The 27,457-nt window shown below is 37.9% G+C and overlaps 1 protein-coding gene across 2 annotated transcripts in view; it reads right to left on the bottom strand.

Annotated features, from left to right (window-relative positions):
- Window positions 1-27,457, bottom strand: part of stumps (DBB domain-containing protein stumps) — a 64,035-nt gene that overhangs the window by 6,943 nt on the left and 29,635 nt on the right. The window contains exon 1 of one of the 2 annotated variants that reach the window (XM_017906696.1): window positions 7,341-7,417. The exons of the other annotated variant lie outside the window; for it this stretch is intronic. Coding sequence (XP_017762185.1) covers window positions 7,341-7,392 — 52 coding nt within the window. The 5' untranslated portion in view covers window positions 7,393-7,417. Of the gene's footprint in view, window positions 1-7,340; window positions 7,418-27,457 lie in introns of those variants that run through there. 2 annotated transcript variants of the gene reach the window in all.

Here is a 27,457-nt window from a genome sequence, read left to right as displayed (position 1 = left end):
ACCCCCAAAAAAAAGGGGGGGGGGGGAAGATAGAAAACGGGTATTAATGGAATTAAGGTGGCAGACCGGTATGTAATTTTCAAAAAATCGATTTTTTTGTTTTTAAAAAATTCTCCGTTCAGTGCCAACTGTGCAAAAATTCCAAAATTCGAAAAATTAGCGCCATTACAGTTTCCATCTGTTGGCGCGAATTTCTTCGAACTTGTTTAAAGCTCTAAATTTATTAACTGTGGTTAGTGCGATAGCCATATTGTTTGCCTTTATTCGCCATATTTTTTCATCCTTCGCAGATTTTTTCTTCGCGCTGTATCCTGTCCACCATCGGGATCCGCTCCATTTTGCGGATAGCTATTTCGTGATTTTTTTCCGGACATTTCTGTTGCGGTATCTTTTGTCTGAATTTTTTTATGAGTATTTTAAGGTTGAAAGTAAAGTCTGTGAAAAATTTACACGGCTACTTACATCCAATTCTTTTTTACGAATTTCTAAAGAACTGTTATGATAGAGGTTATGTCACACTGGTCTGCCCCCTTAAATGTCCAATTTATAAACGAACCGGTATATGAAAACAGTAAAAAAAAAGAAAGAAAAATAATGTCGAAGTAGATGGTTGACCTTCCTGTCCTTAATTAACGACGCAGTTAATTTCTGCGTGGGGACACACCTTGCTTTAGTTTTCTCCCCCACGGGTCGCGTTCAATTTCGCTTAATGCAACTCGAGACACGCGATGCTAATGAAATAATATCCTTCTAATGCGTTTGTTCCGCGTTATTCGAGAAAACGACATCACGAATATGCTTGATTAACGTGAATGAACAACGACACGCGAAAATCCTGAAGATTATCGTGATAATATAATAACATACTTAATGCACTTAGATGACTCGTTAATAATACTTGTCAAACCTAACCTAACCTAACCTAACCTAACTGCGCATTTCCTAAATTTTTATTTAAAATTCTGTACTCGACGTTATCGTTTCTACTACTGCTTTCCGCCATTTTTCTTCTTATATGCGTATAATTAATTTTTAAACGATAACGATATTCCTTAATTTTTTCATCTATCGGTTATTTCATCGGTTGCGGTACATTTAGTGTTAATTACGACGATAAGAAATTCGTGCAATCCTCGTGGATATTAATTCTTTCCACTCGTATGCCTCCATATAGTCGCTATCCTAACTTTTGTTATCATATATATATTAAATTTGTGAATTTTTCTAATTTTTTCTACTAAACCGAAAAATTAAATTGTAATACGTTCCCATAAAAATATTTTCATTCTTATCGAATATGAAAAGAAATTCCGAGTTGATTGGTAGCCTTCTCAAATATAAATACGAGTGTAAAGGGTGAACTCACGAAATAAGTAAGACTAAATAATAAAAGCTAAAGGAAGTTTGTTCAATTTCTGACTATTCTTGTGGAATAATTGGGAACGAAATTATGGGAGTCACAAACGCTAAATGATACGTATATTTCGTCACGATCGAAATGGCCGCCATATTGCTCGGCGTACCTAACCTCTCTGCCGTTTCGAGAAATCCGATCGCAGATAAGGGATACGAGGCTCAACGAGATAAAGATGAATTACGAATCGAAATTAGAGAAGAGACAGGGAACAGTGAACGATGCGGAATTCGCATTTGGAAATTCGGTAACCTTGAAACACGTCGCGGAATAGCGAACGCGCGAAAACCGAGGCGAGGCCTTATCTAAACGTCTCAATGCTAGCCAGCAGCAGAAGCAGCTCGCGAGTTTATCGAGCGTACAATGGTATAATTAATGGGGTCGTTCGTTTTCCATAACCGCGATCGTTTCTCGTACAACGGGCCTTTTGTGCCGGCCGATATCGATATCTGGCAGAAACCGACTGGAAACACGCACGGTACTCGCGATCCCGCGGCCGAAAATAACCGGCAAGAGTCACATTTTTCTTCTTCTCTCCCTTTTCATCCTCTCTTTCTTCCCTTTCCGCCATAATAACCTATCTGTTATCGGCTATCGTCCTTGAGGTTCCACGTCGGAGTCTAAGGTAGGTCGAGGGAAGCTGTCTTTAGCGTAGAAAAATCATCTCAGAATTTGGATTCGAATATCTTTTTATTTGTATTTTTATTCATATTTTATTCGTAAAATTTGTGAATTTTTCAGGAAGAAGCGAAGACCGAGTTATATACGAATCGCCCGTTTGTCAAATCGATTAAATTTAAAAATCACGAAGATTTATAACAATTCGAGAAGATAATTGTTGAATAATTATGTTAGAATGTGGACGATTCATATCTTGAAAAAGATTCTGTAAGTTAGCAAAAGAACGGATACTCGTGATTCAAAATGGCGATACCGCGATCTTCTCCGCAACTATTTATCATTTACTATTAAAAAAGGAAAAGAAGAGATATTGTGCAGATATTTCGTTTACACAGAACGAAGAAGAAGGGAATCGATAATGGTACAAGAAGATGGTTCTCAACCTTGTCCTTATCAAAGCTGAATAAACTGTTTTATTCTCTAGGAATTTGTTACTAAAAGTCGACAAAATGGTCTGGAATTTACATCTAATTTTTGCATATTCTCAGTGATGGATCAAAGAAAGTTCAAATGTTAGATGATACGAAGAAACGCCATAATTTTAGGCAAGGAATTTTGCATAAATATAATTGCCTTCGTTATTCTACTATATTTACTGCGCTATAATTCACATAAAAGTTACAGATACTCGTATGAATAATTGAGAATTTTCGAACTTTCTTTTGCCCGCCATTGTAGCTGTCTAAATAAGCAGAGTTAATCGTAGTAATGGAAAAACGAGTAAATGGTTCAAGTAAATGCAAATATCGGGCGCGTTTAGGGTGAATAGACGTACGAGGAGGAATGACGCGTCGAAATCGAAGCGATGGTGGAGTTATGGGGGAATGGAAGGCTTCACGGTCTCGCTGGGGCACGAAGGCTCTGAAAATAACCGGGCACGGGGTAAACTTTCATTTTCTCCCTCGTGCCTCTGTGCGTGCACCGTTTTCCGTGAAAACCGCGGACAAATAAACGCGCTGTTAAGAATAGAAGAACACCATAGCCAAAGGGGTCGTTTCCGCGTTCGCAACACGTGGTTTCCATCCCAAACTCATAACGTGACGTCTACATGAACCTTTTCAAAGGGTTGAATCGGTACAAGTTTTATCTTTCCGTTGGAAGAAGATCGAGGTTCATGGAAACTAGACTTTAGACCTTCCAGTGAATATTTCTACATTCTTCGCAGCTCTTTCAAGTTCTAGTACGTTCTTGGAAGCTCTTAGAAGTTCTTTCGAGGATACTTGGAACTTATTATAACAAATAACTTCGAATTTCCAGCGTGTAATTGAAAACAGAGCTTTACGCGGGTCTATTTAAACGCTAGAACCAATATACTGAACATAACTCGCGTTATTCGAACTGGAATAATGAAAATAAAACGGTATGCATAATCGGCATTAATTTCTAAAGAAAGTAAGCACATATTTTCGGCCATTGCAAAATTAAAAGGTCCGAAACAAGATATTTCGACTCCTCCGGTAGCTCCAGCGATAAACATTCGAGAAAATTTGAGGTTATGTATCTTCCAGGTGCTGGTTTTGATTTAATACACAGAACTGGGAGAAAACTAGTGTTTTACCAAATATTTTCCACTAGATCTATCAACCTATAAAGTGTATCTAAATAAAAAATAATTTATATCTCAATATGTCCGAATAAAAGTCACTAGAAATTCTATCAAAGGTACTAACACATTTTCTCTAGTTTGAAAAATAAAAGATCGAAAACCCGTAATTTTGACGGGTTTGGTAGTTCTCTGGTAGTCAAGAAGAAGTTTCCTTTTTAGATATAAGAGGTTAGGGTTGTGGCGTCGATCGAAAACCTTCCTTCCCGTACTTGGTTCCCGTGGCCGCCATGTTGGTGGCACTTGCGTTCGCTACGTGACGCGCGTGGCTTCCGTTTTCGGCATATCCGGCCTTCCACCGAATTAATAGTCGCGAACGATTAAAGTCTCGGGCCGTTATGTGTGCTTCTCGTAACACGATCCTGGCCTGCGCGACAGGAAGCACTATAACGGACGTATTCGGAAAATATAATGCCGCCATCGAGTTCTGGAATCGATGTCTCCTCGATTTCTCTTCTCAGGAAAAGTGCGTCCTCTGCACTCTATTGCAAATCCCATCGAAATTTTGCTACCTTCATGTCTATCCTTTTCTCAGAGTACCTCTAAGAGTATATCGATATATCGAAAACTTGCTTCGCAACCGATTCTAGTTTTTCCCATTTATAAAATAAATATTTTTATTCCTCTGTGTTCTTCAGGTTTGGGTTTCTTTCTCGTGAACTTTTGTCTATGCAACGATTAATAGGGTGTTTTGTAAGTTTTTTAAGATCGGAAATGGGATCTAATGGGGGACCTAAATGGCGTTGATTGCTACAACCGTGCGAGTTTGTTACACTCCGGCCATCAAACAGGAAGAAATCAGACCCCTTAATGCACCTCTTAATATACTTTCGTCCAAACAGACCGGCTATTCTCGTTCTTCGAGATCTCTGAATTACCTCAGCCACCCACGCTTCATTTTTACTTCTGTTTACAAAGCTTCGATCTCGTCTTTGGGACAAGAAGAAGAACGAGTAAGTACATTTATGTGGGTCAATTCGCAGGCCAAAGTGATTAACTTCGAAGGTTAGCCGTCTGTGAACATTCGATTGGTGTTTAATTTTCTATACCAGGAATAAATTTCTTTTCTTCGTTTTAGAAAGGGGGTAATCAGTTTAATTATCTTCGATTATTTACCCCCTTGCACTATTACTACGAGTCTAGCTCGTCAGATTCTCGTACTGAATCACTTAAAACGCGAGTTACTTTCGTCACGCAAGAAAAATTATGCTTAACGAGTCTGAACGCGGATGAAATTCGTATGAATTTCAAACACTTGCACAGTTTTGTCTCAAATGAAATAAATACATCGCGATTGAGGTGAAATCCTATTTTCTATCATTAAATCGTAGTATAGAGGGTTATTTATTACAGAAATGATAAAAAGATATTTATCGCGAATCGAAAAATCAGAATTTGGCATTCGGATCCCAAATTTGAAAAAAAAAAAGAAAAAAGAACACTTTTGAACAATTTTCTATTATTAACTCGTACTATAGGGGGGTTCTAACCTAAAAACCGAAACTAATGGAAAATCAGAATTCGAAATTCCACTACCAATTATCTAAGTTTCCAAAAAGGAAAGAAAAAGGAAAAATCGCGAAATCGAACACTTTTACGCCATTCCCTATTACTAAATCGTACCATAGGGAGATTCTAACCTAAAAATCGAAAGTAATCGAAAAATCAGAATTCGAAATTCCACTTCCAGCTATCTAGGTTTGCAAAAATAAAAGGAAAAAATAGTAAAAAGGGAGAGAAATTGCCATGCCAAATATTTCGGCGAAAGTGAACTCTCGGCTCCTAAGCCGCGATACTCTTCGCGGATGCGAAAAGAAGAGAGATAGAAGTGGAAAGACACGGGAGTACATAAATTACGAGCAAAACGAGACACTCACGCGTGATGTTGGACAAATCCAAGAAGGTCGGCCGGTTCCGTCGCCGCGACCGGGGCGTTTCGCACGTGTTCGCCATATTTTTCTGCGGGACCAACTTCTCCGCCATTTCGTTCACCCGGTTCCTTGCTCGCGCGTGCCGTTTCACCCTTCGGATATTCGAATTCGGTACTCGAATCCGCGTGTTTACCACCGATTCGCGTTCTCTTTCATGGCCGATGAAAACCAGGTCCGAGCGATCGATGGATCCGGTAGATCGGATCGAACGACACCTTCGATTTATCGCCGACGACTGACCGGTTCGCCAGGATCGATTCGATACGTGGAATGACCATCGTCGAATTCGAACCGTTACCCCCACTCCCGCGCCTCGTTCGCGTCATTGTTTTCACGTACGGACTCAGAAATTAGACGATGCCCATAATTAAGATGCGACGAGCGTGGAATGCTAAACGGATCTTCTTCGTTTGTTTTGGATCCCATCGTGATACCGAGACAAAATTCTACGGAGGAATCCTGGGGATGCGGGCCCCTTTTTCCTCTCGCGTCTACACCCCTGACCAGATATGGCTGGACACTTACCAGTTTTAACGAATAATTGATACCTTATTTAGTCTCATAATTCCCGTAGATGAAAATGGCGTTAGAACATTAAGAACATTACCTTTTTCTAATGGAAGACAGGGATACTTAATTTTAATAATAATTGCGAACAGAAATAAGTTGCGAATTTAGTATAGAGGAACTATAGGGTATACATTATATAGTATAATGAGCAAAGAAAAATAAAGTACCCCGAGAACAAAATTTTTTTGATTTTGAAATTCAGAGTCAATCTCATTTCGAAGTTTCGAGGATAGGAAATTTTTCTCAAAGATAAATATATTACAATTCGAGAAAATCTCAAACAATACAACATAAAATAAAATAGAAAATATAAATATATTGTCTATTTAATATATATCGTATAATTTATAATTACAATTCTAGTAAGAGAATTTCTATTGAAAAAGGAACAAATATCCAGCATGAGAGCTGAGAAAGCCCCATAACAAATAAATGCTTAATCCTATACAGCCAAAGTGCTTATTCGAAATTACTCGTTCGACGATGAGGGACCTCAGAATCCCCTATGCACGACAGAGGATCGTGGAGAGAAGAAAAGGCCGGGACAGCGCAAAGATGGTGGCAGCTGGCTGCCATTTGTATTCGGCGCGGCGCTCGGGGCCCCAGCATGCGATTAGCATACTGCATATCCTGCGCATCGGGTGCATCAGGACGACAACACGCTTTCGAATGCACGAAAATGTCTGCGTCGGGGAATTCACGAAGGACGTTTTATAAATAATTTCCACGAATTCTCAGATTTCAACCCCCGTTCGCGCCGTTTGTCCTTCGTCGGGCCAAACCACGAACCAAAAAACAACAAGAGCTCCAACTCGGTTGCAAAACGAGGAACACGAGTGTCCCGTTCGCGCGCACTTTCGCGACGTGCTTTCGATTAATGACGTTTCAGAACCGACTATACATTTTTCATCGGCACGGCCCAACGTCACGGTAGGTTCATTAGAATTTTTAATCGGCCCATTGTTGCGCATGCCGACGTCCGACGCTTTTAAACGCGCCCTTAAAACGATATATGGAACACTGGAGCACATTTGTAAACAATACGGTGGGTCGGTTATGGTCGCGAGGAATTTTCCTCGAAGGAAAGCGCGAATGGTTAATCTCGTACTCTCCATTATTATAAAGATAAATGCAATATTACCGAAGTACTCGATGCTTCGTTTCGCGTAGTGGTTCTCCTCCTTGATCTTCATCTTCCCTCGGTATCTCTCTCACAACAATTATTGGTCGTCGAGAAGGTGGATTTTCAACGCGAACATGTAGTATCGATCATTTTGCACCGCGGTATAAACTCGTCGCCTTAAATTTTGCACGAATTTCGTACGTCACTGTCGAGGTTCGCTCGGCACGTTCCACTCGATGTAGAATACCAATGATTTTCGATAGCGGGAGAAGTAATAAATCGTGGAGGGAAGAGAGAGAAAGAGAGGAAGAAGTCGGAGGAACGGACGAAATATGGTAATAGAAGAAAAAACAACGTCCGGCTGGAGCGCGGCGCGCCTCGTCACTGAACATCTCTCGAGGGTTGATTCCGGAGATGCATTCGGGGAACTCCGTGGATCGCGCGCATGCGCGGTAGGCTGCGCCTGGATCTGCGCAGACGCCGCGTTCAAATATTTCGGGAATCCACGTGGTCGCTCGTGTGAGAGTCGCGGCACGCGACGCGAAACATTAACGACCCATCAATTTCGCGAGAATTACAAGGTAGGAATATCCCCGGGCTGTAATATAATTTACATTTTGCATGGGAAAAGGAATTATTCCGTATTACGGAATTAAGCGTGCATGATACACGGCGCGATAACAAAGAGAATAATGTTCAGTTTCCTAACCTATCTTTTACCGTGTTTTTATTTGCACGAGATTATATATTTGGCACGGGGTGCAGCGGATTTGTTTATTTTCATTGCCAGAGACGATCGGTATCGTTTAATTAGCTGGAATTACGAAGAACGAGCCGTCGTTAGACGGTGAGAGATCGGCGCCGCGTTTCGAAAATGGTAGTCGATAACGATCGTGCTTTGTCGACTCGGGGTGGCTTAATTAAACATTAATTGACTTAATTAAGGAAGAACCACGCGAGCATTCCGGGACGTGTATCGCTTTACAAGGCGACTGTTCTTCCAATGAAACCCGTGTACTGTTTAGGTTGCAATTGTTGCACGCTCATGCGTTCGGGTGTAGCTCGTTATCATCTGAGATACGGGGAAACCCGCGCATCCTAAATAAATACTAATAATTTCAGCCAGCGAGAACATGATAATCGCGTGGCAAACATCCTTCCCGAATTACTGCTGGACATTCTTATTATTAGTGGTAGATGCATACGTTGCAATACATATCGTACGATAAAACTTGAATACAAAATTACGAATGCCCAAGATCATTCCCTTGATACCAAGAATCGCAGACTTTTAATTTCATACAGTCGTTCACCCTCGTCCCTGGAACGTGAATTCGCTTAATTAATATCCGCTCACGAAACGTTTATTTATCAATCCCTACGTGATACAACTACCGACGATAAATTTACCCAATGTCCACTGTAGTCAAACTGCGAACCTGACCCTTTAACGATATGACAAGCAATATAATACACGTGGTAAGAAAATATTCCACAATTATATCGGCAACGTTAGAAAATAACTCGACGATATGTACAATGTTTACGATAAACACTTGTTGTAGATACGAGCCGCGGTGGCGCTAGTGAGTTAAACGGGAAATCGCCTTAAGGCTGTCGAAACGCTTATTCGTGAAAGGATTAATGAAATAAAAAATAAGAAAGGGAAATTATCGATTCTTCTGTTATTCGTACTATATGTTTGTACGACGTTGGTGTATTTTTCACGATGTTCATATCGATGATTTATCTCTGTACTCCTATGTTACCGTGGATGAAAAAAATTTTCCACAAGAAACTCGTAAAATTCTTTCACCCTTGAGTCATATCGGATTTAACAACATGGGATAAGTATCTTTATTCTTTTTTCTCTTTTTCTCTCTAATTTCCTTTTTCTTGCCTCAAATTAAGTTCTCGTCGAGGCACTTGACACCGAGCCACAAAGAGTCCCCACATGTGGAGAGTTCACGGGGAACCACGATCGTCGGTGATTTTCTCGACGAAAAACCTTGAACAGGGCGTCCATTCACGAAGAAATCGAAATTCCAGCGAGTCGCGTTTAGGCGGCGCCCTTTTATACGCTCCTATTTCCGTTCCCGCTGCAAACCGTCGGCTAGGAGCTTCCACAACGCGGTACTACGTTTTTTCTTCGCGCAATAAACCTTTCCACGTGGCGATTGTCCACCATTGACGAAAAAACGAACGTTTTTGCCCATAATTTCGCGTTTCGATAAATTTCCAGCGAAAATTGGGAATATTTTTCAAGTCAGGAAAAGTCCTAGGAAAAATTATTTATTTATTTCTAATTCCCCTTACTAGTAATCGTATTTCATTTATTCGTATCTCGAGCAACAAATTTGGGAGAGAATTTCCAAATATTTCCAAGAAAATATTAATTTATTTCTTTATCCAGATTTCTGTCAACGACAATTTTCTAAGTAATTCCTGGTTGTATCTTACTAACGATAAGTCTCAAGTATACTCAACTAGGGTAGAGAAAAATCCAACTTGAGATTGACCGAAATAAATTAATATTCCCATACGAATTTAATTAATATTCTCATTTCTTATTTATTTTCAAGGATTTATTTTCAAGCAATTTACGTAAATGCCAATTTTAAATGGAAAAAGGAAGCAACGTTAATTTTATTTATAATTATGGAGGAAAGAAAATGGTGCGAGTGTTTGGACAGGATGGAGAGGCAATAAAAACAAACGAGAAGAAATTTGTTGCGAGGGAAACAGTCACAAAGGGAGATGCAGCAGAGTTATGATAAAGGGTTTCATTTCACAAGGATTCCGGCAGGTTTTTAAAGGACACCAATTACAGTATATCGCTTCCGTTGGAAAGCGTTTCCTCCCATAGAAAACGAGCGAAGAGGTCGCCCAGAGCATATTCCATGAGTGGAATAACAAGGAACGGGAAAATAATTGCTTCCAGGTACTACTTGCAGCGGAAGCGACAGCAAGCTTTATTCCTTTAAAACACGATTCATCTCTACCCACTGGATACACATAGCTTTGAACGCTGTTCAACGAAATCCCGAGGAAGTTGCCGTGGAAGAAATTACCTGCGATTTACCTGATCTCTTTATCATCCGATACTTTCAACGAGGACACGTTAATCAAAGACGTCAGTTCCTTGGCACGTCTTCATTTTTCCTTTCGTTTTTCCCTTTGATTCGAGAAACATTCATAGCAAGATTTCGCTACGAATTCCGTATTATTCAAATAAATTAGTTACTTTTAATCTAATCTAGCGCATTTTTCACTCGATGCTACTACTACAAGAGAACAGGCTTTTTAAGGGAGTGAGATTTGTCAGACATGACAGACAGTTCGTTCTTTCTCCATTCCAGAGCGAAAGGAAGAAATTTTTAATCAGAGAAGAAAATTATTTATAGTTTAATTTGCTGGATTTATGGACGTGAATTTTTATGGGAAATGGTTAGACAGCTTCTTTGTAAAATTGCAAGCTTTCACAGTTCTTGCTACTCGATGTAACAGTAAGGACAATTTAAAGCAAGATAAGATAAAACGAAACGTCGTATCATCTAAGCCAATTTATTTATTACTAGACATAAACTAGACTTCTAACCAAATCTAATCTATTTATAACCAAATATTCCCTAGGAGAAGAGGAGAGTCCTAAAATTTTCCTCTTGACTTCCTCCTCTCGAAATTGAAGATACACCTAGGCTTATACAAGAGAAAGGCAAAATTCGTGTTTCTCCAAGCAGATATTTGATCGATAGGAAAGGAAAATTTACTAGATTGCAGCCTAATCTAATCTGTCATCGGGCACTTCCCGCGAGGAGGGTGTGTGTACACACGAAAGCTGATGAAGTCAGAGTTTTCGGGCATGGGATCCTCTCTTTCCTGGCCTGTTCTATGCAAAGAGTATCTAGGACAGGCCTGCGGTTGTTACCTTGAACTTAGATAAGCGGTCCATGGCTCGGTTATAATTTGACGAGCGTTTAACGTGCGTTCAGCAGCGACGGCTGTCGGACGAATATTTTATTTGACAGTCTAAACGCGATAGTAATCCGGTTACGGCCGCTGCTCGACCCTCGCGTAACCCCCTAACTGAGAAATTGGGCCTCTCCAATTAGGGAACGGACGCGGAGGGAGCGTGCGGGCCGGCCGAGTGACCGAGCAGAGAATAATCGTCTTAAGGTCCCGGAGCACGGCTCCGCGGCGTCTTGCTGCGCGTGTCGTGCATAGAAAGTGGTCCTATGTCGCGGGTGCCGAGTCGCGTCCGATGTTGAGGTACGGAGAGTTAATGGTTTGGGTTGAGATTGATAGCGGAGAGTGGAGAAGGATGGACGTTTATGGGATGGATAATTTGTTTGTCGCGCTGGTAGCTGGGAATCGGCTGATAAATGGAGTATTATGTCGAGGGAACGGAATTTTAAAGCGACATTGAGGTAGGGTAGTATTGCGCGAGCGTGGCGTAGCGGTGATGCTAAGGTAAGGTGATGGTAAGGTAGGCTGTTATGTCACGTGGTGATATATTGGCGTGGAAGTATGTTATCGCTGCGACGCGTCGGGGCTGCGATATGAATTGCGCGTTATTGGATTTGTGTGGTATCGTGGTTGTATAATGCCATGTTCGGAGAACATGTTCGGAGGGAGGGTAGTACATTAGCGTAGTAGAGTGATTCCGCGGGGTCCATTTTGAAATCGTTCTAATGTGGATCTCTGTTTTTTTCTCGTTTAAAATAGATGTCGATCACGTTGCACATGTAGGTGGTTTCTCATTTGTGTGCGCAGGATGGCGGTGTGGAGAGCCCTGCGTACTTCGTGGGACTAATGTAGTGTGTTTGGTTAGTACTACGTTTGGATGGTACTACGTTTGCATAGTACAACGTTTGCATAGTACAGCGCTTGCATAGTACAACGTTTGCACAGTACAGCGCTTGCATAGTACAACGTTTGCATAGTACTACGTTTGGAAGATACTACGTCTGCATAGTGCTACGTTTGAAAATTACTACGTTTGCATGGTACAACTTTTGCATAGTACTACGTTAGAAAAATACTACGTTTGCATAGTACTACGTGTGAAAAATACTACGTTTGCATAGTATTACTTTTGAAAAATACTACGTTTGCATGGTACAACTTTTGCATAGTAGAGAGTTTGTAGGGTACTGCATTTGCATAGTACTACGTTAGAAAAATACTACGTTTGCATAGTACTACGTGTGAAAAATACTACGTTTGCATAGTATTACTTTTGAAAAATACTACGTTTGCATAGTACAACGTTTGCATAGTACTACGTTTGCATAATACTACGTGTGAAAAATACTACGTTTGCATAGTACTACGTGTGAAAAATACTACGTTTGCATAATACTACGTGTGAAAAATATTATGTTTGCATAGTATTACGCTTGAAAATTACTACGTTTTAATAGCACTACATTTGCATAATACTACGTTTACATAGTACAACGTTTGCATAGTACTACGTTTGCTATTTAAATACTAAATCAATAAGGCACGAATTAGCAAGGATTTAAGTCTCCCACGCCATTTTGAAATTTTCAAAGCAGCCTAGTTCAAATTTGACAAAAATTTGCCGATAAAACTACAGAAGAATGGTTAAGATCGGTATTTCCACGGAGTATGGCGTAGAAAATACGACGGAAGACGAGTTGTCGCGGCTGTGTGCTGCGATCCATTCGCTCGCACTGTCAGAGACCCTCTTCTCGCCAGACCTTCGCTCGCTGGTTCCGCGAATTCGCGATTTATATCTCTCGACGCTGCTAAATATGACTAATTACAAGGCTTCCGACGCCGAGTAGCGTTCACCAGCCGCGGTTCTCTTTGTATACATAATTGCTCGACACTTTCGTTTAATTGCGGTCAGGTAACAAGCCTCGATTGTCATTTATGGAATTATTCTTGTTTACAGAATTATTCCTAATTCCTGTTTTCCTATCTTTTCTATTTTTGTCTCTTATTGCGAAATCTCTTTTTCGTTTGATTATATTCGATATTGGGCAGTCGAGCGAGTTCCTCAATTTATTTTCACGAATTGCACGGGTCTTTTGGATATAATTCACTTCGTGATAGATACTGCGATTTAGAATTCCGCGTTAGAATAATTGAGACGCCTTTATCTCGAACTTTGTCAAAGTTCAGCGCATTCAATCGATCTCCGCGTATCTCCTGTGTCCATTACAATTCTAGAGAAGTGTTTATCAACATGGATTTAGACGAGGTTAATATCTACAATACCACTCTATCAAACCCAAAACAATACGAGTATTACTCTATTTTATTCATTTTACTTACTATATAATTAAAATACGCCCATCCTCGCGAAAAATGTTTCTACCCAGATTTCCATATTCCATTTCCAAGATATCGTACTATACGTTCACTCGGAATAGAAATTTATACAATATATACGCGAACACACACGTCCTATTCGATCGCTTTTGTAGTTAATCCAAGAATAGCCACTTTGCACCTGAAGATTTCCATTCTGGAACCTCCTAGACACGTAATACCAATCTTCACCGTTTCTATCAGTCCATTTCCAGCCAACAGTGCAGCGATTTCCTCGCGATAGCGGATTACAGGGAAACGGAACGGGATCGTTGGACGCAAGTGAGATTACCGGCGATCTCCGAATGCCCGCCATCTTGGCGAGGTTAACCGTCATGGCGCACGGCGAAGACGACCGTGTGTTTACGAATGCGTTCGAGGGACGGCGATAATAAAGCGGGTTTCCACGATTTCTCGGAAATCTCGCGGCAGAAATAATGGCAGATAAATTTTCGCCTTCCGCGGTGCTGCATCCTCGTCTCGCCTCGCCGCCATCTTTGTCAAGCGCGATTAATGAAGCATTCGCGACGAGCGATTAATAATCGGGGAAAGAAGACGCGTGGAAGGGAGCAGAAGACGCTAATTTCGTATCCGTCGCGATATCGCCAGCCTGTGTATCTTGTCCGTCTGAGTTACCGATGCGTTCGCTGGTTTTTAACGCGGTTTTTAAATTGGCTGACTGTAATGGCCGCGAGAAGGTACCGATATCGCGCCATCTGTCAGCTAATTGGCGACCAGGTAATGATTAATACCGGAACCACCGGTATCTCGATACTTTATTTTTGCGATTAGCGAATGCAGCTGTTTTTTGAGAAGATTGATGTTGATTTTATTCGAAGAGGGACATATACAGTAGCGAGAGTTTCTGTGTTACACAGGTTTCGTATTGTACGAAATCAAGAGTGCAAAATGACGGAAAATGATTTTAACTATTTATTTATATAAGTCACGCCATTTTGATTATCATATATTTAAGATTGAGGTAAAAATTCTGGACGAATTATTACTGCTTCGAAAACGTTTCCTCTTGTAAATATTCGAGGAGCAGAAATTCGGAGGAAATAAGTATAATGATCAAAAAATGATGTCAATTTCATAGCCTGTTATATGGTGTACATGTAAACGTTTATTTAAAAAGCTATGGTGAATGGAATAAGAAGAAAATCCGAAGATAATATCAGTAAAATTAGAAAGCAAATCAACGATATATACGATATTTACGTTACACGCGTTGGAGATATAGGTCGTGGTGGCGCTAGTGAGTTAGATGGAAAATCGTCCTAAGGCTGTTGTCAGCAACAAAAGATGAATCAACTTCACACCGAAACTTCCTATTTTCTAATTACTGTTAATTACTTTTCACTAATATTATATCTTTCTTACTACAAAATTTTCACACATTTTCATATACATTATGAATTATTATAGAATTATTTTCTAACTTTACTCAAAATACAATTTTGAAAGTTCCTTCTCATTATGTACACCATTATCGTTCCAAATATTTCAGTGAAATACGCATATGGCACTTTTCAAAGAAATTTTCCCGAGACATTCTTCATCCGGAATCGATATCGAATAAATTTTCCCAACCTTAATGATGAGATCTGCTTCAAAGGAACGAGAATAGGGCAGCGACGAACGGGCCAGCAGGGGACATGTAAATCAGGATTATCTGCTCGGATTGAACGAAAAAATCACCGAGGCCCTTATTTGTTACAACTATCTCGTACACGGAATGCTGGGGAGCGGTCACAGATAATTTATCTATGGCGGCCATAAATTTTCTCGGAGATAATAAAGAGGCCAATCCTTCACTGGGGCTTCTCCCGATATTTTGACCCTTGCACGTGGCAACGTGAAACGGGGCAACCAGCGTATATTCACGAGATCAAAACACCCTGCTGAGCATTGAAATACAAGCGTGATATCGCGATTCTCGCCATCCTCGTAAATTTCGGCAAACTGCGAATATTTTAGGTTAGGTTACCCTTGGAAATCATGGCCATTAGGATCGCGACAAATTAGTTCCCGCAATTATTCTCTCCTCGTTTTTGGAATTTGAAAAATGGCTCTACGCGTGTAACTTTCCCTTCTTTTTTCTTTTTAATGTATTTGATTTTGATTTTGATTTTCGCGTAAACTTTTGCTCGACAATTTTTTGTAATAATTTCATCTTCATTTCCGTTCTTGAAATTAAATGATTACAATTCGCATATAATTTTCTTCTCTTTTCTTTTCCATGAAACATAACCTAACCTAACTTAACCTAATCCCTATGGGTATTACAATTTAGGTGGAATTGATTTTAATTTTGGCGCCAATTTTTGAACGAGAATTTTGTATGCAGTTTGTTAGATTGTTTTATGGTCTTCCTATACGAGTTCGGACATTTTGTGTTTATTTAAATAATTCGTCTTCTAGGAGAAATTCAGAAGTTACGAGGGGAGATTGATTTAACGTAGAAATGCGGAAGAAATTTTTACATCCGCGGGGAGAAAGTGGCTCTTTTAATGGACGGCCTCGAGCACAAGGGTATCGAGTTACAGGCTTGGAATCGCTCCTGAAAATAGGCAGCCGTGAGACACCGCTGTCGAAACAGTTCGTTCCTCACGGGGTTTTTCTCCAGACATTGTACCCCATTTTCTACGAAATTTTGATCCGGAATATTTTGCACGGTCTGAAATAAAATTTGCGAAGATATATGAAATTTATCAACTTAACGACGGTATATAAATTCGTTGTTGACTCCGCGATATTTACAGTATTATACGTGTTTTTATTTCTCTTAGCAGTTTAAAAATACGGGAATTATCGCGCTGATATTTTGCCGTTCCAGAAAGACTAGTAATTATACAAAATTTATTTCCGCCCTGCATCGATAGATCTCGAGCGACAGAAATAATTAATACACGCTGATCGACTTAATTGGCAGTAATCAATCAGTAATTATCTGGTCGTCCCAGACGACATTTATTTCTGCTTCGATTTTTCTGTCTCCATGTTCCACTTCCAAGTCGGTTCTTTCAGATAAAAATGGCAGTAAACAAGAGATTCAATATGGGCCGAGAAAAATTTAATATCGAAGAATTATAAATGAGAACGAAAGACTTAATATCCTATAATAATACTATAATCATTCGAAAAGCACAGGAGATTAGAGCTTAGTAGTAACTTCGTATCTGGTAAGACTGGAATTAAGAGCGTAAGAGATTACAGTTGTGTAATGGTTTCATAATTACGAGAGATTAGAACTGAAAGCACGAGTGATTAGAATTCTGGAATAATTATAGAATAATTAAAAATTGGAATTAAGAGTCTAAGAGATTAAAGTTGTGTAATGGTTTCATAATTACGAGAGATTAGAACTGAAAGTAGGAGTGATTAAAGTTCTGGAATAATTAAAGAATAATTAAAAATTGGAATTAAAAGCGCAGATGATAGAAATTTGATAAATCCCAAATTACGAAAGATTAGAATTTTGCTGTAATTCCAAAATCTCCAAATATTAAAATCGAAAGTATCAAAAATAAAAATTTCATAATAATTCCATATTTACAAAAAATTTTAATTAAACACACGCACAATTAAAATTTGTTAATCCAAATGACAAAAAAGATGTGCTATAATTCCATAATCACCAAATATCAAAATACCCAATATGAAAATACCACTGTAATTCCATATTTTCTATAAATTAAAATTAAATAGATAAATAATTAAAATTTCGCAATAATTTCGTGATCACTGAAAATTGCGATTGAAACCAATAAAGATCCTTCCTAGTCATCCCATGATCAGAGATGCAACTAATGGATCTAGATCGATCGGACCAGTATCTTAATTCGCTTGATCGACCAGACCACATCATCATTGGCGATTTATTATTCGAAAAATTCAAACAAACTTTTCTACGTAAGAAAACACTGTCGGTAAACATGAGCATAAATTTACGAGGCTTACGAAGTCAGAGAGGTGTGTCTGGTTACTCTCCAAGTTCCAAGACAGACTCCTAACGAGCTCGAAACTTTCCAACTCATGATCTTCGTAGGCGGTCCACCCTTTAGGGAAACAAAGGAACGGCTGGGGATCATTTGATTAGGACGATTCGTTAAACATGCAAATCCTCCTGGTCCACCGTTCGTCGAGTTAAATTCTCTGAACTTCTCCTGAATTTCTTTCCAATATGTACCTCTAACCACCCTTTCCACGTTAAAGTATGTGCAATTGTAAAGAAAATACGAGAGACGATACTGAGTAAAGACAGTTTTAACGAAAAGAAAATTTTGTTAACATTTTACAATTCGATTTATAAATTTTCGTAAATTTTGTTCTCACAAAAATGTGAATAGTAGCAAGGAAACGAATTTAGGAAAGTTTGGGAAAATAGTGAACGCGAAATTAGAAAATTTATGAAAGCGAAGGTATAAAATCTAAAAACCTAGAATTTTTGATAAAAAGGAAATGGCTTTTACGTGATATTTCTGCAATTATTTTTTATTATAAATTTTCGTAAATTTTGTTCTCACAAAAATGTGAATAGTAGCAAGGAAACGAATTTAGGAAAGTTTGGGAAAATAGTGAACGCGAAATTAGAAAATTTATAAAAGCGAAGGTATAAAATCTAAAAACCTAGAATTTTTGATAAAAAATAATGTCTCTTACGTGATATTTTTGCAATTATTTTTCTTTCGAATTCGAGAATGTAAAAATGCAGGAAATAAATAAGCAAATGTGATAAAAAAAATCACGATGAAAGAAATTTAAAAAAATGGTGAAGATGAAATTGGTAAATTTATGGAAGAGAAGGTATAAAATCTAAAAACCTAGAATTTTTGATAAAAAATAATGTCTCTTACGTGATATTTTTGCAATTATTTTTCTTTCGAATTCGAGAATGTAAAAATGCAGGAAATAAATAAGCAAATGTGATAAAAAAAATCACGATGAAAGAAATTTAAAAAAATGCTAAAGGTGAAATTGGTAAATTTATGGAAGGGAAGGTACGTGGAGTGTTATGTCAATTTTTCTATTAGTTTTTACGATGGAAAAGGAAGGTGCGTGTAAAGAAAAGAGATGTATCAGGAGATACACGAACGTCCCTCAAAATAAATAGCCTTTTCCTATCGTGGCAGACTCGTATCTTCTTCTGGGTCTGAAAGAGCAAACAAGGTGGTACGGATTTACCGTATCTGAAGGTGAGATCTTCCTTCAGCTCGATGGAAACGTTCCGGTGGCAAAGCTCACGCGGAAGCTTAATAAATTCATTGGAAACTCACTGTACCACCGGATACTAATCTGAACCTCGAGTATGAACACTTGGAAACTTGGTAAAAGCTCCGTCAAAGGAGACTCTGTTACTGCATTCGCGAAATATTAGAAAAGAACTCTGTCGAGGGTTCTGAAAGTGAGTCAACTTAATTGAGTTTTTCAAAAAAGAACCTAAATCTGATACAAGTGGATAGTAACTTGCCAGTTAATTAATTAATGATATTCATTCATTCAGGAAAATTAATATATTAATTAAATAATAATATTCATTCATTCGAGGAACCTAAAGTAACCCAATAAACCTAACAATCGCATAATTTATTAATAAAAACACCCACCCACCTATAAACTCAATAATCACCCAATTTACTAATTAAAACATTGATTCGCTCAATAAATGCTTACATACATCCACATATCTAAGACTCCCACAAAATTTCCAATACCAACTTCGTATTATACCTCAAATATTACCACGTGATCTGAAAATCGAAAATAATAAAAAAAATCACGGAAGCACGACACCTTTTCCAAAAAATAAAATCGTCTAATATCAATTAAAAAATATATAAATTAATTCAGACCGATCTAACACTCATCTACTTGGAGAAACAATATTTCCCAAAGCATAGTACTTTAGTCGCAAGTAGAATTTTGCTAAAGAGGAACAAAGATGGCCGATAAAATTTCCAAAAAATCAAACATGGAAAGAAATTAAGAAAATAAGCATGGAACGATAATGTCAGAAAATAATCTTTCCGACGATCGAGAGAAATGCAAAGAGCCCGAAACTCGTGCGGAGATCGTTAAGTCCCGGGAATATAATTTCTGGAAACTTCAAAGCAGATACGACCGGGAGACGCACGAGCATTAATGGCGGAGGGACGTCGAATTCGCGTAAAATTCACGACCCCGTCGCCGGGCACTTTTTTCACGGATGACGTAAAAATAGAGAAGCCCCGACGCCCGATGGGAGCTGAGGTGGATGTCGACGCACCGTGGAAAATGCATATGAACACGAAAATAAGCGGGCGACGGGCAGATAAAAATAATAAAGGGGCGGCTGTAAAAACAGAAATAGGCACGACTTTACGCCGGAGCTAGGGACATTTCACGCGGCATTTACCGGCGATTGTCACTAAATCGCTCTGCAGCGTCACGGAAACCGGCCCCGCCGGCTTCCGTTGCATAATTTATTCGCCGGGATTCGTACACGCTCGTCGAGCTCACGGATTTCTTCGTGATTGTTCGATTGGCTTTCCTTGATGGTGTAAAGAGAGTGTAGCTCTTCGTGGAAGGTTAGTTTCATTGGAAGATAGTCGGTAATTTACTGTTTTATCAATTAAGCGTGCGAGATATAATCATATATTGAAAATATGTATCGGTTTTAGGTTAGAATTGGTGAAGACCAAGATGGAAAAATGAGTTATTCTTTGTATCTGGATGTATGAGCAGGTTTTTTAAATTGATTCGAAATTATTATAAAGGAAATTATTGATAGGTATAGATTGATTGGTATTTTAGAAATTATGTGGGAATTATGAATAGTTCTTCGTGGGACGTTAGCTTCATTGAAGGATAGTCGGTAATTTACTGTTTTATCAATTAAGCATGCGAGATGTAATCATATATTGAAAATATGTATCGGTTTTAGGTTAGAATTGGTGTAATTCCAAGATGGAAGAATGGGTTATTCTTTGTTTCTGGATGTACGAGCAGGTTTTTTAAGTTGATTTGAAATTATTATAAAGGAAATCATTGATAGGTGTAGACTGATTGGTATTTTAGAAATTATGTGAGAATTGTGAATGTTGGTATTGTAGGAATTGACTTGAAATTATATAAATGATTGGTATATCTCACACTGTGCTACAAAGGGGAAAATATGCAGAATAATACGAGTAATTCTCACGTCGAGTATTCGAAGAATCTCGTGTGCAACAAAGGTTTCGACAAATTAATCGACGACACGATTCTCCCTGATAGACGAGCGTTGTTTGAAACATTATGCAAATGATTTACGCACGGTGCGGACGTGACATTCGTACGAGAGTTATCGACAGAGGAGCAACAGTGGACTTCCGGTTCACCGAATAAATCGCAGTTGCCGGACATCGCGTATTGACCAATCAGAGTTCGTTTAGGTACTTGATGACCGTTCCGACTCCGATCACGAGGCCCTTTCCAGGGCGAGAATCAAAATCGGGCCTGGAAATCGTTTCCTCGACCCTTCTCTCTTCTCCCTAGCCCTTTTTCTCCCGTAATTAACCCTCGTTCCGAAGGTTCCTGTGCTTCTATTAACGCACAATGGCGATTTCATAATTCGATATTAGCCACAGACGAAAATAATTACGTCCATGTGAGACGATCATGACGAATATCACGATGGATTGTGTTAAATGAATATTTCTTCGAATTTTATTTTATTATTTCATTCGATTTTATTTTATTACTATATTATTTTATTATTTTATCGTTTAATTCGATTTTATTTTATTACTTTATTATTTTATTATTTTATTCGATTTTATCTTATTATTTGTTTAATATCTTGGGTTTAACGAGATATAATTGGTGGATGAAAAGTAGGGGAATATTCATTTTCACGTGATTATTTTAAGTAATATCGATTCTCTCGAGGATTTAGCTTTCGTTGAAAGGAGGGTGGATATTCTTGAGAAGATGGCTGCTCGATTGTTCGAAAGGAGGATATGAATTGGGACTGAGATCCGTGAGATTTGACGTATTTTCTGGCTCAGTGGTCTTGCGTGGTCGTTCAATCAGAATTTTATTTAATATGTTTGAGGTATTCCCGAAGTGAGATTGAATCTCTTTTCGGAAATAGGATAGGTAAGAATTTGAGGAAGACGTTGCTTCTTATTGTCAGAGAATTTTTATGTGATTATAAAATTTCTTGGAAATTCTAACTCTGAAATTTTCAATTCTTTCCAATTCTTTACGAATTTCCCAGAATTTTTCAGAATTTCACAAAACTTCTTCAAAAGAATATTAGACAAGAAAAGAAAAAGAAAGAAAAGGAAACCGAACATCCTGTTCTAAAATTTCGCATATCCTTTTAAATATTAATATCTCCTTCTTCCGATTCTTTACTAATTTTCCATATCTTTCAAAATTTCACAAAATTTCTCCAAAAGAAGACGATTGCTATTAAACAAATTAATCCATACCTAAAATAAAATAAATTTTACAAATAAAAAGAAACAGGTCAAGCCTTTCAAATATCAATATCTCTTTCTCCCGAATCCTTTACGAATTTTCCCAAACTTGCTCAATCTTCGATCCTCTCGATCAATAATATTCCGATAACCTACTTTCCAAAATCGCCCAAGATGCATAAAGCCCGAAAGCGTGGCTACTCGGTGTCTGGCGTGGATCACTCGATAAGATCCGTTTCCGGAAGTTTGTCTAACCGCCGGCCTATATATCGACGAATATTCCGGTGCAAAAACAAATGGAGAATCGAGACGATTCGTGGTAACCGGGTCGATTCGCGCGCGATTCGCCATTTGGCCAGGGCGGATGGCTAACCGGTCCAATTAGCGCGATTAATGAAGTCGAAGGACGACCGGCGGATAATTAAGAATAATTAAAGCGCGAAAGGAAGGCCTTCTCTGTCTCATTCGCCTTCCTACACTTCCTTGTCTACTTCCTCTTCTCGTCGTTCTTTTTCAGCATCGGATGGTGCAAAAAGCGGAAGACGGCATCCGTGCTAGAGGAGGGAACGTTTAATTTTCAGCCTGTCCGGTGCACGCGGCGCGACCGATAGTGTCGATGTTGCCGATTAAATGCTAATCGATTTAAATTAATTAGCTAGTGGGTGGTTTCCTTATCGCGGTACGTCTTTCGATTCTCAATTATTCGCCTCTCCGATGCTGGCTCGCGATTAAACGTCGGTAAGCAGGCTCGTAAACGCGTGTCAATGAAAAGGCTACCTCGCGATGAAGGCTGATCTGATGCGATTAGGAGGCCATTACGAAGCGTGGTTTCGCTCGAAATCGTTATTTTTCTAACATTTTTAACCTCTTACATCGTGAAATTTTAGTCTGCAGATATTTCGGGTACTTTTTATCTCAAATATTTTGCATACTCTTAATTCTTTACCTCCAATTTTATTGTACATATATAAGTAACCTCTTGAATTTTTATTTTTATGAAGAGTGATCTGGTACGATTAGAAAGCAATTACGACGCATGGTTTCACTCGAAATTGTTATTTTTCTAATATTTTTAATGTTTTACATCGTGAAATTTTATTCAGCAGACATCTTCGGCAGTTTTTATCTCAAATATTTTGTATACTCTTAATTCTTTTCTTTCAATTTTATCGTACTTATATAGGTAACCTCTTGAATTTTTATTTTTATGTATTACCGATTTCTATATTTTTTTTTTTATTTTTTATGTTCCGAAATTTTATTGTATATCGGTAACTTATTGAATTTTTATTTTCATGCTTGACCTATTTCCGTGTTTTTTAAATTTCTTATATTCCTAATTGTATCTTCAGTTATTCCAGATTTTTATCAATTTTGTATGTTTTTAATTTTTTAAATCACTAATGTTTTATGCTTCGAAATATTTTAATTATTCTGCAAATTTTTACGTTCCGAAATTTCATTACAGTTAACTTAGTTACTGTTAACTTCTCGAATATTTATTTTCTTCTCACCGTTATTTCTATTTTTTTAATTTTTTATATTTCTAATCTTGCACCTTGAAAATTTTGTCACGAATTTTTTAAATCGTTGATACTTTCTACCTAAATATATTTCGATTATTTTTCCACTATTTACATTTCCATTTCCGCCATATTTCTAATTTTCCTACATTCCTAACCTTCTGTATTGCCAGTCATTTTCATTTTCGATTTTAACTTTCCTGTCCCCAATTCTTCGTGCTTTCAATTTTTCGCGTCCCGAATTTTTGAAATCGCTACTACCTTGTTTATGCTATATTTTACGAACTGTAGTTTACATCCCCTCGATTCTATTTGCGATTCGTCACGAATGTACTCCCAAAACGGTGATCTCCATTCGCGAATGCTCAGGAGTCGCGATTTAAAAGGAAAAAATGAAGGTAAAACGAAATTGGTAGACGAGTCACGTAATAATTTCGAACAATAACAACGTGTAACACGTGAACAGTGGGCGTCGAATGAAAATCGAAGGAACGAATCGGGAGGGAAGGAAACCGAGCCGCCGCGTTCCGGAAACGAAGTTCGAGCAAGGGTGGGACCGGAAATCGTGCTTGACCGACACCAGGAAGTATAACCGGTAAATATATACGCGGATGGAAAGAGGCATGTGCCGGTGGAATGCTTAATTTCACGGTTATTGACCGGCATCTTGCAGACAGATCTATCGCGACCTGCTCTATTGTCTGCTTAACATGCCATCGGACGAGCTTCGTTACGCGAAACAGAAGCATTAATTATTATTCTGCATCTCTGCCTCGGGATAACAACTATTTCCTCGTGTCTACAAACGATACCGAACGGCGTGCGCGAGAATCTATCGGGAACATTGCACCACGTGAACGGTATTTCACGTTCGAGGCTCTAGGATAACCTTTTTAGGCTTCGGGATGGCAAATCGCGTTATTTTGGGTATTTCAATTTGATTTCTCAATGTATGAAGGCATTAATAGGGGTACCGAATACATGCGGGTATTAAAAGTATAAAAATTGTCATATTTTGCAATGTTAAAATTGATAAATTAATTAAAATTGCAGAGATGTTCGAAGAAATCAAAAATTTATATTAATATATTTGTAATATTCATAGTGCACTAAAAATTTAATTCAAGGAATTTAAAATTCTTAGTGTGCTAAATATGTTCAATTATTTCCAGTTTCGAAGAAATTATATTTAAAACACGGTATGAAATAAATTTCAAAAATTTTCCTATTTTTACTAAAAGTATTCCGAATAGAATAAAAGCGTCGACAATTTTCATACTTCGAGATGTAGAAAAGAAAGTAAAACACATTTTCAGATTTCGAAGCACCAAGCTCGTCACAGGCATTAGAATGGCGTCAAAAATATAAAACACCAAGCAACCTATTAATTCTACCAATAATTCAAAATTAATTTTCAATTACTAACCTATCCATCTTCAATTTTACATGCAGTATATTCAACAAGAAATATTTCCCATTAACAACTGAAATAGGCGAAATTAATTCAAAATTTAGCAAAATTAAAAAATTAAGTAATTAGTTAATTAAAATTAATTAAAATTTCCCAACACTAGGGTGTCCCAAAATTCACGCAAGATTTGAATTTTGCGCCATTCACGGGGTAAAGTATTGCCAACGAAGAGTAGACAGCATGACAGCTGACAGTTCAGGGTTATTAAAAATGGAATTCAACATGAAAGAACAATGCCTCTATTATTGAGCAATATTTGCAATTATCAATTAAAACCCTGTATTTTCTATCAAAACTGTAATTAATTAATCTTGCGTTAATTTTGGGACACCCGATATACACAGATTGGAAACAAACCATTTCCTGTAATCTCAATATTCAATACTCAACGAAGCCTTCAATAAGGCTACAAACCCTCAGTCCACCCTATCACCTCCCTATCAATCTCCCAAAAATTTCGTACAGCTCCGAAAACCTGGTAAACCGTGCGTGGAACAACATCGATATTGGTATCGACTAATCGTGTTGCCTATCTCGGGCGATTTATCGTGGTGCGCGGAGTGGCGATGTTGAAAACGGAAGCGCGACAGGTCTGGCAGTGAAGCTGGAATACGAATCAGCGGGGCTGGTCGACACGGTTTGTTTTAACGACACCAGAGACATCGTGTCACGACAACGTCTCGTCCGGATGCAACATGGTGCGGTTCCGCAGAGCCGGATGCACCGGTTCTTTCGTCGTGGATCGTACACAGTTTACCCTGCCGGCTACGTGGCCCCGTACGCGCAGAGAAAAATATAGTAAAGTGGAGTGTATCCTTTCGACGGCTCGTACGGACGGGGCGACGTGACAGTGTCAACAAGTGAACGAAAACTTCCGGTTAGACCGGAGAGCGGCAATCTCGTTACCATCGATGCTGAACAGAGACGTCGCTGCTCTCGTTATTCGTCTGTTAAGGCTGAATTCCAGGCGAACGAAATGGCGTTAGGATCAATGGGGTACGATTGGAATTTATGGGGATTTTTATGACTGGCTGACTGATTATGGTGTTGTATTCGTTTCGACTGGTTCAACGTGTTTGTGAACGTGTATTGTAAGTTGAGGTGTGTAGTAGGTTTATAATAATTGTTATACTACGTATTATTATATACAATGTACTTTAATATAATATTATATTATATTTTTAATATAACTTTATGTAATATTATGTTATATATTGTTATATTACACATATTGGGATATGATCAGAATTTATGGGAATTTATGGGGATTTTTATGACTGGCTGACTGATTATGGAGTTGGACTATTTTACTATGTTTGAACATGTTTAAGAACGTACGTTGTTATATTATATACATTATATATTGTTATACTTCGTATTATTATAAACAATGTAATTTAATATGATACTATACCATATTTTTAATATAATTTTATGTAATATTATGTTATATATTGTTATATTATACGTATTGGGATACGATTAGAATTTATGGGAATTTTTGGGCTCGTTAGATATTTATGAAGTTGTGTGTTTTCTTGAATGTGTTTGAGCATGTATCATAGTTATGTATATTCTAGATTTTTTATTATTATATATGATTTATATTATATATATTACGTATGGTGTAGTATATAAATATATATGGTGCAATTATTATATTATTATATATAGTGTGTTGTTTATTATATGTGAGATGTAAATTAAAAATTGTGAAATTTAGGGTAATTTGGTTTATAGAGAAAGAAGTATTGCTTGTGTACTCGCTACAAAAGGATAAATGATATTATACAATAATCCTATAATAAGTTTATAATAATTCTGTAATAAATTGCCAATATAAATGTAATACCAATAAGTATAATACTTCTAGTTTATCACAAATAATGAATAATATGCAAAGTTTCAGATGTTTTTACATATAATTATTACTCCCTACTTTATGTTTATTGAAAATATTCGAACCTATATTCTAACTAATATATTTAATAACTTTCCTATTATAATATTTATATATTAAAATATATACTCTCTACTGGGCTACATAAATTAAAAAACCCGCCAAATTTATAATAATCAGTACGACAGCTAATAAAATTAGCAATTAATAACCAACAGCTATAATAATTTATATAATTCAACAACAATCCTGTCACAAATTTAACAAATTTAATAAACATAATACGTTCGCGATAATTCTAAATAACAAGTACTGAGAGATTTCTAAAAACGAAAAATAGGAAATTCAAATCGACCGATTTAAATTCAGGGAACAAGAAAATTTTCGAGAAAATGATTGGTCGATGAAGTACAAATGGAAATTCTATCAGCAAGGAACGTAGATCGTTCTCG

Source organism: Eufriesea mexicana, unplaced genomic scaffold, assembly GCF_001483705.2.
Source record: "Eufriesea mexicana isolate 0111107269 unplaced genomic scaffold, ASM148370v2 scaffold5767, whole genome shotgun sequence".
Classification (NCBI taxonomy): Eukaryota; Metazoa; Arthropoda; class Insecta; order Hymenoptera; family Apidae; genus Eufriesea; species Eufriesea mexicana.
This window is presented reverse-complemented; position numbering and strand designations above follow the sequence as displayed.